This window comes from Mobula hypostoma, chromosome 3, assembly GCF_963921235.1.
Source record: "Mobula hypostoma chromosome 3, sMobHyp1.1, whole genome shotgun sequence".
NCBI classification, from domain to species: Eukaryota; Metazoa; Chordata; class Chondrichthyes; order Myliobatiformes; family Myliobatidae; genus Mobula; species Mobula hypostoma.
The window spans coordinates 19,392,471-19,406,012 of NC_086099.1; the positions used below are offsets into that span (position 1 = coordinate 19,392,471).

The window sequence follows — 13,542 nt, forward strand, 5'->3', positions numbered from 1 at the left end:
CCTCCATCGATTTTCCCGGGCTTCGTCGACTCCCTGCCCCACTCCAAGTCCACTCCTTTCTGGTGTCTATGAACTCTCCTTTCTGACATCTTCTCCCTCCACCTCCCGCCAAACAAAAGTCCCAGATCACCTCGGTGCCAGGCACACGGCTCGAAAACACACATCTTTCATTGGACGGCTCACATTCCAAAGCACCCGTTATCTCTAACCATAACCCAAACACTGCTTCGATAGAAAGACCATTACATCAGCGGCGAAATCTTTCCCAGGGTGTTACATAAGGATGAGGTTTTTTTGGTACTTGGAGCAAAACAATAAATAGGCCAAAGTCAGCATGATTTCCATAAGGGGAAATCTTGCTTGACAAATCTGTTAGAAGTCTTTTCATTCAGAAATCTGATAGCAAAAGGGAAGAAGCTGTTTCTAAAATGTTGAGTATGTGTCACTTTTCAGGAACAGCTCCTTCCCCTCCACCATCAGATTTCTGGGAGACAATGTACCCATGAAAACTACCTCACTACTTTTTCCTCTCTTTTTGCGCAACTTATTTAATTTAGTTTTATATATACTTGTTATAATTTATATTTTTAAAAATTATGTATTGTTATGTACTGCTGCCTCAAAACAACAACTTTCACGACATATGCCAATGATATCAAACTGGATTTGGATTCTGATTCTGATCTTCAGGCTCCTCAACCTCTTCCCTGATGGTAGGGAGGAGGAGAGGGCATGTCCTGGGTGATGGGGATCCTTAATGATGGATGCTGCCTTTTTGAGACATAGCCTTTTGAAAATTTTCTCGATGCTGTGGAGGCTAGTGCCCATGATAGAGCTGGCCGAGTTTGCAACTATCTACAGATTTTTCCGATTCTGTACTGTGGCCCCTCTGTACCAGACGGTGATACAACCAGTTAGAATGCTGTCCATGATACGTCTGTAGAAATTTGCTAGAGTCTTTGGTGACACGCCAAATTTCCTCAAACTCCGAATTAACTACTATATAGCCACTGTCATGCCTTCTTTGTAGTTCCATGAATATGTTATCTTCAGAGACGTTGACAGCCGGGAACTTGAAGCTGCTCAGACTTTCCACTGCTGATCCCTCAATAAGACTATTATGAGATGATGACTTATCTTCTAACATAAAACAACATGAATCTGTATGAATAACAGTTTACACGTTCACAGTGAAGCACTGTTTTCCAAGATCCATCAAGTCAGTGAGGGTTTGAAATTCACTCTTGCTTCCATGTGCTGAATATGCAGTATGATGGCTGTTCAGTGTTCTAGAGTTTCAGAATTCAGCTCTATTAAGTCTCTGGAGTTAATATTTGGAAGCACAGTGCAGTTGATAGCCACTATTATTGTTGCCACTTCACCAGATTTGACAACGATTGAATTTCTACCCTGTTCTATGAATTCCATGTTGTGTTGGAGAGAAATGCTATTTGTTGATGTTCCTGGAAGCATTAATTCAGGTTGAAGGCACCATCTGAAGGAATGGTTTGGGTAATCCGGCCAAAGAATTGACCTAAACAGAGAAAGTAGCAGGTTCTAATTCATGGTGCCCTGTAAGTTTAATTAATTTGATTTAAGTGAAAGACTGTTTTCACTTTTAGAGCTGACATTAACTAATTAGTTGAAATTCCCATTTACAGTGAAATAAGTGGTAATAATGTTTACAGGGTGACAAATATTTTCATTTAATTTCTTAATGGGATTACGCATGTTTTGTATTGATCAGTCATCAAAACCCTAATTGAATGTTGAGATTTCAGTTTTAACTTCGACAGGCATATAAGTATATCTTGGGAGGATTATCTCGGGCAAATATTAATGAAAATAAAATTGAAACTTGTTGAAGAGTAGCCACAATTTTATGTTTCTTGCCCTGTAAAACATAAGAGGACTTACTTGTAGATTACAATTGGAATTTTCTAGTTCAGCCATGGCAGATGGAGTCTTTAATTTCATGGAGCCAAGTTAAGGAAAAAAATAGGACAAAAGGAATGAAGGAAAGTGGAATGATACATTTGAGATTTCATTGATGATGTGTTTTCAAAATTGATCATGAACTTTCTGATTTTAGGAAATCCTGCAAGCAAAGGACAACTTTAACCAGCGTTACCTCAGAAAACGAGCTCTCTACCTGGCTCACATTGCCCATCACTTATCGAAGAACAAGCTCTTTGGATCTGTGAAGTTTGGCTACTTCAATAGCAACCACTTGAAGCCAATCCTGTATCTATCTCCACAAGGTTTGTTTAAAAAAGATTTGCATTGTAGTGGCAGTTATTAGATTCAAACAAAATGTTGATAATACACAAATAGTCAGTCAGCAACTCCATTAAAAGATAGTAAACACAAAATATTCTGCAGATGCTGGGGACAAAGCAACACTCACAGCACGCTGGAGGAACTCAGCAGGTTTCCGTCGACTCATTGTTTCCACGGATGCTGCCCGACCTGCTGAGTTCCTCCAGCGTGTTGTGAGTGTTCCATTAAAAGATGGAATTTGGGGTTTTTCCAATTAATAAAGTTGATAGTCATTCATTTGAAATAAGCAGTCATCTGTTGCAAAATAGAAAGCCGATGTTAGCTATCAATTTGAAATTGATGTGAAGGTTAAAGTGACATTTTCTTTGAGAATGTCTGGTCTCCCTATCCTTCAGATAAATTCACCATGCATTCAGCCTGGAGTTGAGAGATGTTGATAGGTTGCAGTAGCTCAACTACAGAAGCAGCTTGGAAGTGTAGCTTGACTTGTTTTGGAAATGCGTTTAGAGTTTTTGTATTTTATGGGCTTTTAAATGTAATAAGAGCTGTCAAGGCCAACATTTTCAGGAAATTTCCCAGCATCTGATGATATGTGCATTACTGGGGAGAAACACTCGGTGGATAAGCTGCTGTTACTATGAACGATGATTGATACGTGTTGTTCAGCTTTCACTGTTATTTTGCCTTCGCTACAGTTTCATTGAATGATATTTGTACAATCAGAGAATTGTACAGCATGGAAGTGGGTCATTCGTTCCAATTTGTTCATGCCTACCAGTGGACATCCTTCCATATCAGTCCCATCGCCCAGCACTTGGTCCACATCCCTTGATCCCCAAGTGATCCAACTACTCATTCAAACACTTAAAAGCTGTCAGTGACTCAGCCTCAACCAGTGTCTAAGACAGTGCATTCCAGGGACTAGCCATTCTCTGGGGGAAGAAGGACCACTCATATCCCCTCTAAGTTTCTTTGCCCATACCTTCAACTTGTGTCCTTTAGTTTTACAAACTCAAGAGGTACTGCAGATAGTGGAAATTCAGAGGAGCACACACAAAATACTGGAGGAACACCAGGTCAGGCAGCATCTATGGATAGGAATTGCCTGCCAAAACCTTCCATCAGGACTGGACAGTCGGTGTTTCAGACCAAGGCCTCTTCATCAGGACTGGACACAGTCGATGTTTCATGTGTTCCTCTAGTTTTATTTACCTCTGATATAAGGAAAATTTTCCTGCAAAGTACCCTATCCATACCCCTCATGATTTTATACACCTTAATCATGTCTCCTTTTCACTCCATTTCCTTCAGGGAGAAAAGATCTAGCCTCTTGTCTCTTTGTAAATGAACTTATCCATGTTGTAGAATGGTTTCACTGTTCACATCTGTGCATTGGTGTTGTACTATTTGCTTCTAAATGCCAATGGTTATGTTTCCAAAGTAAGTTCAAAGTACTTAACAAGTAAATCTTAAAAGTCTGCAAGATCAGGGAATGCACCTGGAGGAAAAAATAGAGCTAATGCTTCTTTCTTTCTTTATTAATCTTCTTTTTGATTTAGGGAAAACATATGTACAGACAAGGGGAGAATTATCTCAAATTTATATATCAGCAACAATATAAACAAAAGATGAAATAGATAGTATCATAATCATACACAGTAATAAGTAAATATACAATATACAATAAAAAAAGGATAACTAATTCTCTTATCAATTCATAAAGAGAGGGAAAAAAAACTTTAAATTTATAATGAAAGGTAAAAAACCCCTACTACACCAAAAAAAGGGACTGGGCAGTCCATTCGGAGGATACAACCAAGAAAAAAGAAAAGACTTTCTGATCAAATCTAAAACTTCGAATAAAAAAAATAATTGGAAGAGTAATAAATCAAATCAATTGAAAATATAGAATTAAAGGTTGCCATATTTGCTCAAATTTAAAGGATGTATCAAATGTCCAACTTCTTGTTTTCTCTAAACTTAAACAGGACATAATGGAGGCAAGCCAAAAAAAAAAACAGTAGGTGGATTAAAATCCTTCCACTTCAATAAAATGGCCCTCCGAGCTAATAAAGTGGAAAAGGCTATCATACTTTGAGCGGAAACAGGAATGTTTCCTGCTTCGGATGGGATAATCCCAAAAATTGCTGTAAGTAAGTTAGGTTGTAAATCCAGATCCAAGACTTTTGATAGCATTTTAAAAACAAATCTCCAAAAGTTATTTAGCTTTATACAAGACCAAAACATATGAGTTAAAGTGGCCACCTCAATATTACACCTGTCACAAATAGGATTACAATTGGAAAAAATATGCGCTAGTTTATCCTTTGACATGTGGGCCCGATGCACTACCTTGAACTGTATCAAGGAATGACGGGCATAAGTAGGTGAGTTATTAATCAAATGAAAAATTTTACTCCATTGATTATCTGAAAATGACTCTTGAAATTCTGATTCCCAAGCATGTTTAATTTTATCATTAGATATCATTCGTGAATTCAATAACTGTTTATAGATTATAGCTATCAGCCCTTTTTGAAATGGTTTAAACTGAAAGAGAGCATCTGTCATATTTGGTGGATAAGCAGAAGGATAATTTGGCAACAAACCATGTAAAAAATTCCTAATTTATAAATATCTAAAAAAGTGTACATTAGATAAATAATATTTATCCACTGGCCAAGTGGTTGAGGCGTTCGTCTAGTGATCTGAATGTCGCTAGTTCGAGCCTCAGCTGTGGCAGCGTGTTTGTGTCCTTGAGCAAGGCACTTAATCACACATTGCTCTAGTGTCTGTGTGAGGAGTGGCGCCCCACACAGACTTCCAATCTGCGCCTTGTAAGGCATGAAAATGCCCAACGCAGGCCTCTCATGGTCTGAATCGATGTTCCCTCCCTCCCCTATTCCACTAACTGAGAAAAAGACAGTAAACAATCCCCTAAAAACAAATCTGAAAAAGTTATTATTCCCTTGGTTTTCCAAATTGAAAAGGCCTTACCCAAAATTGATGGTTTAAAAAAATAATTGAGATGGATTTTACTAGAAAGAATAAAATTACTTAACTCAGAAAATCTACGAAACTGAAACCAAATTCTTAATGCATGTTTAATAATGGGATGAAAATCTTGTCTACTAATCTTAGAAAACAAAAAGGGAAGAGGAGCTCCCAGTAAAGAGGCCAAAGTTTTCCTCCAAATCCAACCATGAAGGACATTCGTGTATATCTGAATAGTGAATTCAAAAAGTAATATATCGAGTATTAATTGCCCAGTAATACATTCTAAAATTTGGCAAAGCCATACCACCATCCTTTTTTAATTTCTGCAATAAGGGTTTACTCAATCTAGGATTTTTATTGTTCCAAATGTAAGATAAGATTATAGAATCTATTCTATCAAAGAACGTTTTAGGAACAAAAGGAAGAACTGCCTGAAACATATATAAGAATTTCGTTAACACTATCATTTTAATAGCATTAATTCGACCTATTAATGATAATGTCATAGGTGACCATTTAGAAAGCATTTGTTTGGTGTATTCAATTAATGGAAAAAAATTATATTTATAGAGGCCCTTAAAATTTTTAGTAGTTTTAATACCAGGACAGGTAAAGTAATTTTTAGCAGTACTAAAAGGTACTTGATGATTTGGATCTGAGTAATTATTAATAGGAATAACTCACTTTTACGTAAATTTAATTTATACCCAGAAGAACTACTGAATTCAGAAAATATGGATAACATAGAAGGAATAGATTTCCTAGGATCTGAAAGATAAACTAGCAGGTCATCTGCATATAACGAAACCTCTCTTTTGTCCCCTCTCTTAAAACCCTGAACAGTATTAGAATCTCTAAGAGCAATAGCAAGGGGTTCTAAAGCCAAGTTAAGTAATACAGGGCTAAGAGGACATCCCTGCCGAGTACCCCTATATCATCTAAAATAGGGAGATTTTTGATTATTAGTTATAACCGCAGCCAGAGGGGCATGATAGATCAATTTGATCCAGGAAATAAATCCCGGGCCAAAATTAAATCTTTCCAAAACCTCAAATAAGTAAGACAACTCCACCCTATCAAAGGCTTTCTCTGCATCAAGAGAAACAACACATTCAGATTCTTTAGCTGGAGAAGAGTGAATAATGTTTAATAATCTTCAAATGTTAAAATGTGAATATCTATTTTTAATAAATCCAGTTTGGTCATTGGAAATAACAGTAGGTAAAATACTCTTAAGTCTATTAGCCAAGATCTTAGAAGGAACTTTAAAATCCACATTCAATAGAGAGATTGGTCTATAGGAACTGCTTTCAGATTATCTTTTTTAGGAATTAAAGAGATTGAAGCTTCATAAAAAGTTTTCGGTAGAGTCCCAGAGGATATAGAATCAGTGAACATTTGACATAAATGAGGTGTAAGAGTTTCAGTGAAAGTCCGGTCCCAGAGCCTTAGCTGATTGGAGAGAGGATATAACCCTTGCTATTTCCTCTTGTTTAATGGGTGCATCTAATGTATTCATATCTTGAATAGAAATTTTAGGTATATTCAATTTTTGCAAAAATCTATTCATAAAAGTAATATTGTCTGAAAATTCAGAGTTATAAAGATTAGAGTAGAAATCCATAAATATCTTAGTAATTTCATAAGGATGTACCGTTTCAGTTCTATCAGGTCTTCGTATTTTCAGGATCTGTCTTCCAGCCATATTTGCTTTTAACTGACCAGCTAATAATTTGCCTGACTTGTCTCCATGTATATAAAATTGGCTTTTGGATTTAAGAAGTTGCTGTTCAATGGGAAAAGTCAAAAGCAAATCATGCTGTGTTTGGAGTTCCACTCTTTCCTTAAAGAGATCTTCACTAGGCATTACTGAATAAACCTTATCTATTTTTTTAGTCCTGTTGGTAATCAGTAAAAGTTCTGCCTTAGTCTTCCTTCTTAAACCTACTGAGTATGAAATTATCTCTCCCCTAAGAAAAGATTTCATTGAATCCCAAATAACCAAATTTGACATTCCCTCAGTTGTATTTAATTCAAAAAATAGAGATATTTGCTCTTTAATAAAATTTACAAAGGTTGAATCTTGTAACAATGAAACATTAAGTCTCCACTGAGGTATCTGAATATTATCAGAAAACCTCAAAGTTAGTTTCATAGGTGCATGATCCAACAACGCAATCACATCATACGCACACTCAGCAACAGAGAGCACCAATCGCGTGTCCAGCAAAAAATAATCAATTCTAGAATATTTATGGTATACAAGTGGAAAAAAAAAGAAAAATCTTTTTCTTTACGCAAACTAGGGTCTCGGCCTGAAACGTCAACTGCACCTCTTCCTAGAGATGCTGCCTGGCCTGCTGCGTTCACCAGCAACTTTTATGTGTGTTGCAATCTTTTTCTTTAGGATGTTCTAAATCTCCAAATATCCACCAAACCGTATTCTAATAAAAAAGAATTAATAGAAGTCGCAGCTTTATTAGGAAGCGACAGATTAGTGGACGATCTGTCAATTGACGGATTGAGACAGCAGTTAAAGTCACCGCCCATAATCAATTTATATTCATTTAATTCAGCAATACAGAAAATAGCTTCTTAAAAATTTCAGGGCTATCTACAAATGTTTGTATATTAGGTGTATATACACACACCAAAGCCACCTTTTGACCACATAACAGACCTGTGACAATTAAATATCTTCCAATTAAATCAGTAACAGTATTAAAATGAACAAAAGGGATTTTAGAATTAATAAAAATAGATACCCCTCTTATTTTATTTACTGATAAAGAATGAAATAATGGTCCCTTCCAAAATTTAAAAAAAACAATTTTCATCCTGCCTGCAAGATCAGGGAATGCACCTGGAGGAACAAATAGAGCTAATGCTTCAAGTCAGTATCATTTCATCAGACTAGGTTGAACAATTCTGATTAAAGGTATTTGACCTGAAACATCGAGTGTTTTTTTGTCTTTATAGATAAATGGCCTGTTGATTATTCCCAAAACTTTCTGCTTTTTATTTGCATTTTTATTTTGTATTTACATAATTTGTATACTTTTGTATTGCAAGTGCAGGTTTTCTTTGTTTTAGCCTTAGCTGGCCCTTCTGATTCTGAATTTGTTGGTGTCAGCTATATTTGAGTGTGTTGGATATTACAGATGCTTGGAGTGAACAAGACCTTTGTATTAAGGAGTTTCTGCCGATTAGTTCCTGAATATCAAAAAAAATGCAAGAACTGGGGGGAGAAATGGAATCAAAAACTCTAATATGCTGTAAGTGTACAATAGATTAGTCATCATCTGTCCAAAAGCTTCAGGTGCATATCATTTGAAAACTTGAGAACAAAGTGGGATGCTGATGATGCCAGAAAGAGAACCAAGTTTAATATTTTATCGAAGCATTTTGTCCATGTAAGTAAAGGGGGAAAAAAAGCTTGTAGATGCTGGAAAAGCTCAGCAAGTACGCAGACATAAACCTGCACATTACACTTTATGTCGGTCTTCAGACCATGCCAGTCAAAACTTGTGGTAGTATTATTATGTGGCTGTGTGTGCTGGATTGTAACTGTATGTGCTAAGTGTGACTATATGTACTGTGTTTTGCACCTTGGCCAGAGAGGAACAATGTTTCGTTTAGCTGTTACAGGTGTTTGCTTGAATGACAAACTTGAACATGAAGTCAAGTAGCATCTATAGAAGGAGAAACAGTTTGCCTTATCAGAACAGTTCTGCTGAAGGACCTTGAATCCGAAGCATTAACCAATGGTGTATTCCATGGACTTACAACTCTGTGTAAAATTTTTTAAAAATCCTACCTCTGAAGTCTTCCTTATCCTTATTTCCAAGCACCTTAAAAGTATGTCCTCTCGTATTCGCCATTGCCATCCTGGGAAAAAGGCTGGCAGACCACCCTACCTGTGCCTCTTATCATCAAGATGGTGGCGCGGTTCATCGCAGTGGCCTCTCTGGGCCATACAAATGGTGCCAATGTTTGTCTTAGAAGTATTTCTTGTGATCAAAAGAGTCTGCTAGACGTTGGTAATGTAAAATACTGTAAGACCAGTTCATTGGTGAGGTCGATGACAGGGGAGCTCTGTGGCCTTGGGGTTGTTGTGCGGGCCAGGACCCGATGATGCGCTGTTGTCTGTAGCAGCCACCCAGGGAAGAGGTGCCAGAGGTGGTGTGGGAAAGAGCGCAGGTATCGTGGGCATGCTGGAATCTGTGCTGAGTTGGGGGCTGGCCCCTGCAGGCAAGCTCTTCCTTTGGGTGTTACTCTCCAGTGTTCGCTCCCTGGAAGGTAAGCTGGATTGCATTTGTCTGTGGCTGACCCACTGTGCGCTTGCTCTTGCAGAACCATGGCTCCAGGACAACATCCTGCGCACCATCAAGCTTCAGGCCATGCCATTCAGGGACTTGTACTAATATTATTTTGTGACTGTATTTGCTATCATAATTATATATGCTATGTGTGAATGTATGTGTGCATTTGCACTTTGGCCCTAGAGGAACAATGTTTCATTTAGTTGTGTACATGTGTATAGTTGAATGATAATTGAACTTGAACTCTTCCTGCTTCCCTTCTTTTTATCTCAGCATTTTCTGCAGCACTTTATCAAAAGATTGTGCTCAAATTTCTGACTAGAGCCTTTAAGCGTCTCTGCCTCAGGAAGCCTTGTCAAGTCAAGTGAAAATGTAAACATAGTCAGATGAAAATGAAGATATGGGCAAAAGTTCTGAAGATGTCTGTGCCACAGAATAATTCACCACAATTGTGTCTGTTGACACTTCTGTGAAGAGCAGACTTAATCTGCTAATGACAAAATTAACTGTGTGTTTAGATTGTGAGTAACCCAGTTTCAAATGATTGAAAAATACTTAAAGAACTATACACTCAGTACCCTCTTTACCTCCTGTACCTAATAAAGTGGCCACTGAGTGCACACCCGTGGTCTTCCGCTGCTGTTGCCCATCCCTTTCAAGCTTTGACATGTTGTGCATTCAGAGATGCTCTCCCGCCAGCTTGAACCAGTCTGGCCATTCTCCTCTTGCGTCTCCTATTAACAAGGTGTGTTCGCCCACAGAACTGCTGCACGCTGGAGGGATTTTTTTTGTTTTTCACACCATTCTCTGTAAACCGTACAGACTATTGTGCATGAAACTTCCAGGAGATCACCAGTTTCTGAGATACTCAAACCACCCCATCAGGCACCACCAATTATTCTATGGTCTGATCACATTTCTTCCCAATTCTGATGGTTGTTCTGGACAATAACTGAATCTCTTGAACATGTCTGCATGCTTTTGTGCAACGAGTTGCTGCCTCATGATTGGCTGATTAGATATTTGCATTAACGAGGAGGTATATAGGTGTATCTAATACAGTAGCCATTGGGTGTAGTTGTCAGTCCCTTAGTAAACTATAATTGTGTAAAATGTGCTGTTGTATATCAGAGCCTTCCGGAATGTAGTCAATTGACTAAAATTAACAGAAAGTTGTGGTAGTTATAAATTTGATCTGAGGATATGGCCAGGGTTATGGACTGGCCAACCTCCAGGGTGATATTTATTGAACTAATCTAAATAATCAAGGAAAAATCCATTTGTGTTCCATGCTTAAAGTTTAAGTAGAGAATTGAGAGAATTTTCAGGGCAATCTTGTGGAAGCTCTAGGTTTTACTGTTTTAATAAATGCTTGCTTCACCTATTTTTGTAAGAAAAGGGCTTTTACACAGCTTACTTGTGATTCCAGGTAAAGATGAGAAGCTGGTCACCGTGAGGATCCATCCATGTGCACCTGCTTCTTTCTTCAAGCTGTCGCGGTTTCATCCCAGCAGAAACAACATTCGTGCGTCCTGGTTTCTAGAACAAAAATCTGCTCAAGGAGGTTTGCGTTGTGACTCTTATCATATCTTCTTTTCAGTATAGTGTTTCATGTAGTGATGACAGCAGCTTCACACCTCCTAGTTGTTGTTAATTTTTTGTAAGTCGCAAAACAGATTTGATTCTGACAAAAGGCAAAGGTTTATGAACACATTTCCCACCATGGATGAAAAACACTAGATAAAATTTGTTGAACAAGAGTCAACTTTAGTCCCCATATACTTTTACATGTAATAGAAATTTGCTGTGGTGTGTTGGCGTGACATGCAATGATAAAACAACTTTCAACAATTATAAAGCATAAAGAATTATATAAGAATAAAGTACTTAAGTACCAGCATGTATTTACAATATAAACAGCATCATTATAAAAAAAAAGGTGGTTTAAAATATTTACAATGCAGTATAGTGATCCAGCTTTGAGTGTTGAAAGGTTCCAAGTTATCATTGAGAACGAATGATGAAGTAGATGCGGAAGCGGCCACACCCCGGGCAACGGCTTCGACAAGCCGGCCAAACCAGGTGGGGGTAGCCGACGGGTCTCAAACCCTCGGTGAGATAGGGTGTTGTGTATCCCAGCATGTGAAGACAGACTCCGGCGGATTGAGGGGATGAGATCAATGGAAGGTCCAATGGTCAAGAAGGCGGTCTCTGCAAGCGCCGTGGAACGTGTAGAGCACGACTAGACACAGAAGACGTCCTGGTCATCCACTGCGCCTAGTCCCATCCCCAGCCATCTCGACTCTTGTCTTGCCACTGGATCCAGATGGGATTTGGGAAGAGAGAGTGAGGCTGGGGATGGGAAGTACCCTTCACTGTCAAGACAGAGTCAAACAGGGCCATGTCATTGCGCCCACCATCTCTATTGCTGCCATCCTTCACCTCATTGGCCAAAACCTGCTACAGGGAATCCTAATCATGTACGGAACGGACAACAGGTCTTTCAACCTCAACTGGTGCAAGGCCAAAGACAAGGTCAGCATCACCACCACGGCAGAGCTCCAGTGTGTGGATGACAACCCGATTGTAGCACACTCTGAAGAAGACCTCCATGTATCCTGAATGCCTTTGTTAAGGCACATGGAGTTCTGGGTCTTGTTTTAAATATTAAAAAGACAAAGATCCTGTATCAGTCAGCACCCAATCAGCCATTTATCCAGCCCTCCATAAAAGCTGATGATAGCGCCCTTGAAAATGTAGACCACTTTCCCTACTTTGGCAGCTTTCTCTCCTCAAATGCAGACATCGACTCAGAGATCAACCACCAGCAGAGTAGTCTAATGGAGCCTATGCAAGATTAAGGGAAATAGTCTTTGAAGGCTGCAACCTACAGGTCCAAACAAAACTTCTGGTCTTTCGAGCAGCCATTCTTCCTACATTACTGTATGGAGTTGAATCATGGGCCACTTACAGTAGACAACTGAAAGCCCTGGAACAATAACGCTAAAGAACATAAGACCATAAGATATAGGAGCAGAAGTAGGCCATTCGGCACATTGAGTCTGCTCCGCCATTCAATCATGGGCTGATCCAATTCTTCCAGTCATCCCCACTCCCCTGCTTTCACCCCATAACCTTTGATGCCCTGGCTAATCAGAACCTATCTATCTCTGCCTTAAATACACCCAATGACTTGGCCTCCACAGCCGCTTGTGGCAACAAATTCCACAGATTTACCACCCTCTGACTGATGTAATTTCTCTGCATCTCAGCTCTGAAAGGACATCCTTCAATCCTGAAGTTGTGCCCTCTTGTCTTAGAATCCCCTACCGTGGGAAATAACTTTGCCATATCTAATCTGTTCAGGCCTTTTAACATTCAGAATGTTTCTGAGATCCCCCCCTCATTCTCCTGAACTCCAGGGAATACAGCCCAAGGGCTGCCAGACGTTCCTCACACGATAAACCTTACGAAAGAGTTTGAGGATCCGCTGGAAGGACAGGTGTACTAACATTAATATACTGGAAAGAGCCAACATGAACAGCATCTCAAACAACAGGAATTCTGCAGATGCTGGAAATTCAAGCAACACACATAAAAGTTGCTGGTGAACGCAGCAGGCCAGGCAACATCTCTAGGAAGAGGTGCAGTCGACGTTTCAGGCCATGACCCTTCGTCAGGACTAACTGAAGGAAGAGTGAGTAAGGGATTTGAAAGTTGGAGGGGGAGGGGGAGATCCAAAATGATAGGAGAAGACAGGAGGGGGAAGGATGGAGCCAAGAGCTGGACAGATGATAGGCAAAAGGGATACGAGAGGATCATGGGACAGGAGGTCCGGGAAGAAGGACAAGGGGGGGAACCCAGAGGATGGGCAAGGGGTATATTGGGTTTATGTTCCAACCTTGAACTCCAGGCCGGGTCTTTATGTGCTGCTATTGTGACT

At 39.2% G+C, this 13,542-nt stretch overlaps 1 protein-coding gene across 2 annotated transcripts in view; it reads left to right on the plus strand.

The window, feature by feature from the left end:
- nol6 (nucleolar protein 6 (RNA-associated)) overlaps nt 1-13,542 on the plus strand; it is a 342,540-nt gene that overhangs the window by 26,023 nt on the left and 302,975 nt on the right. For both annotated transcript variants that reach the window (XR_010017339.1, XM_063042766.1), the window contains exons 5-6: nt 2,093-2,261; nt 11,029-11,163. Coding sequence is in view for 1 of the 2 variants with exons in the window: in XM_063042766.1 (XP_062898836.1) it covers nt 2,093-2,261; nt 11,029-11,163 (304 nt within the window). In the remaining variant the exon portion in view is untranslated. The remainder of the gene's footprint in view (nt 1-2,092; nt 2,262-11,028; nt 11,164-13,542) is intronic.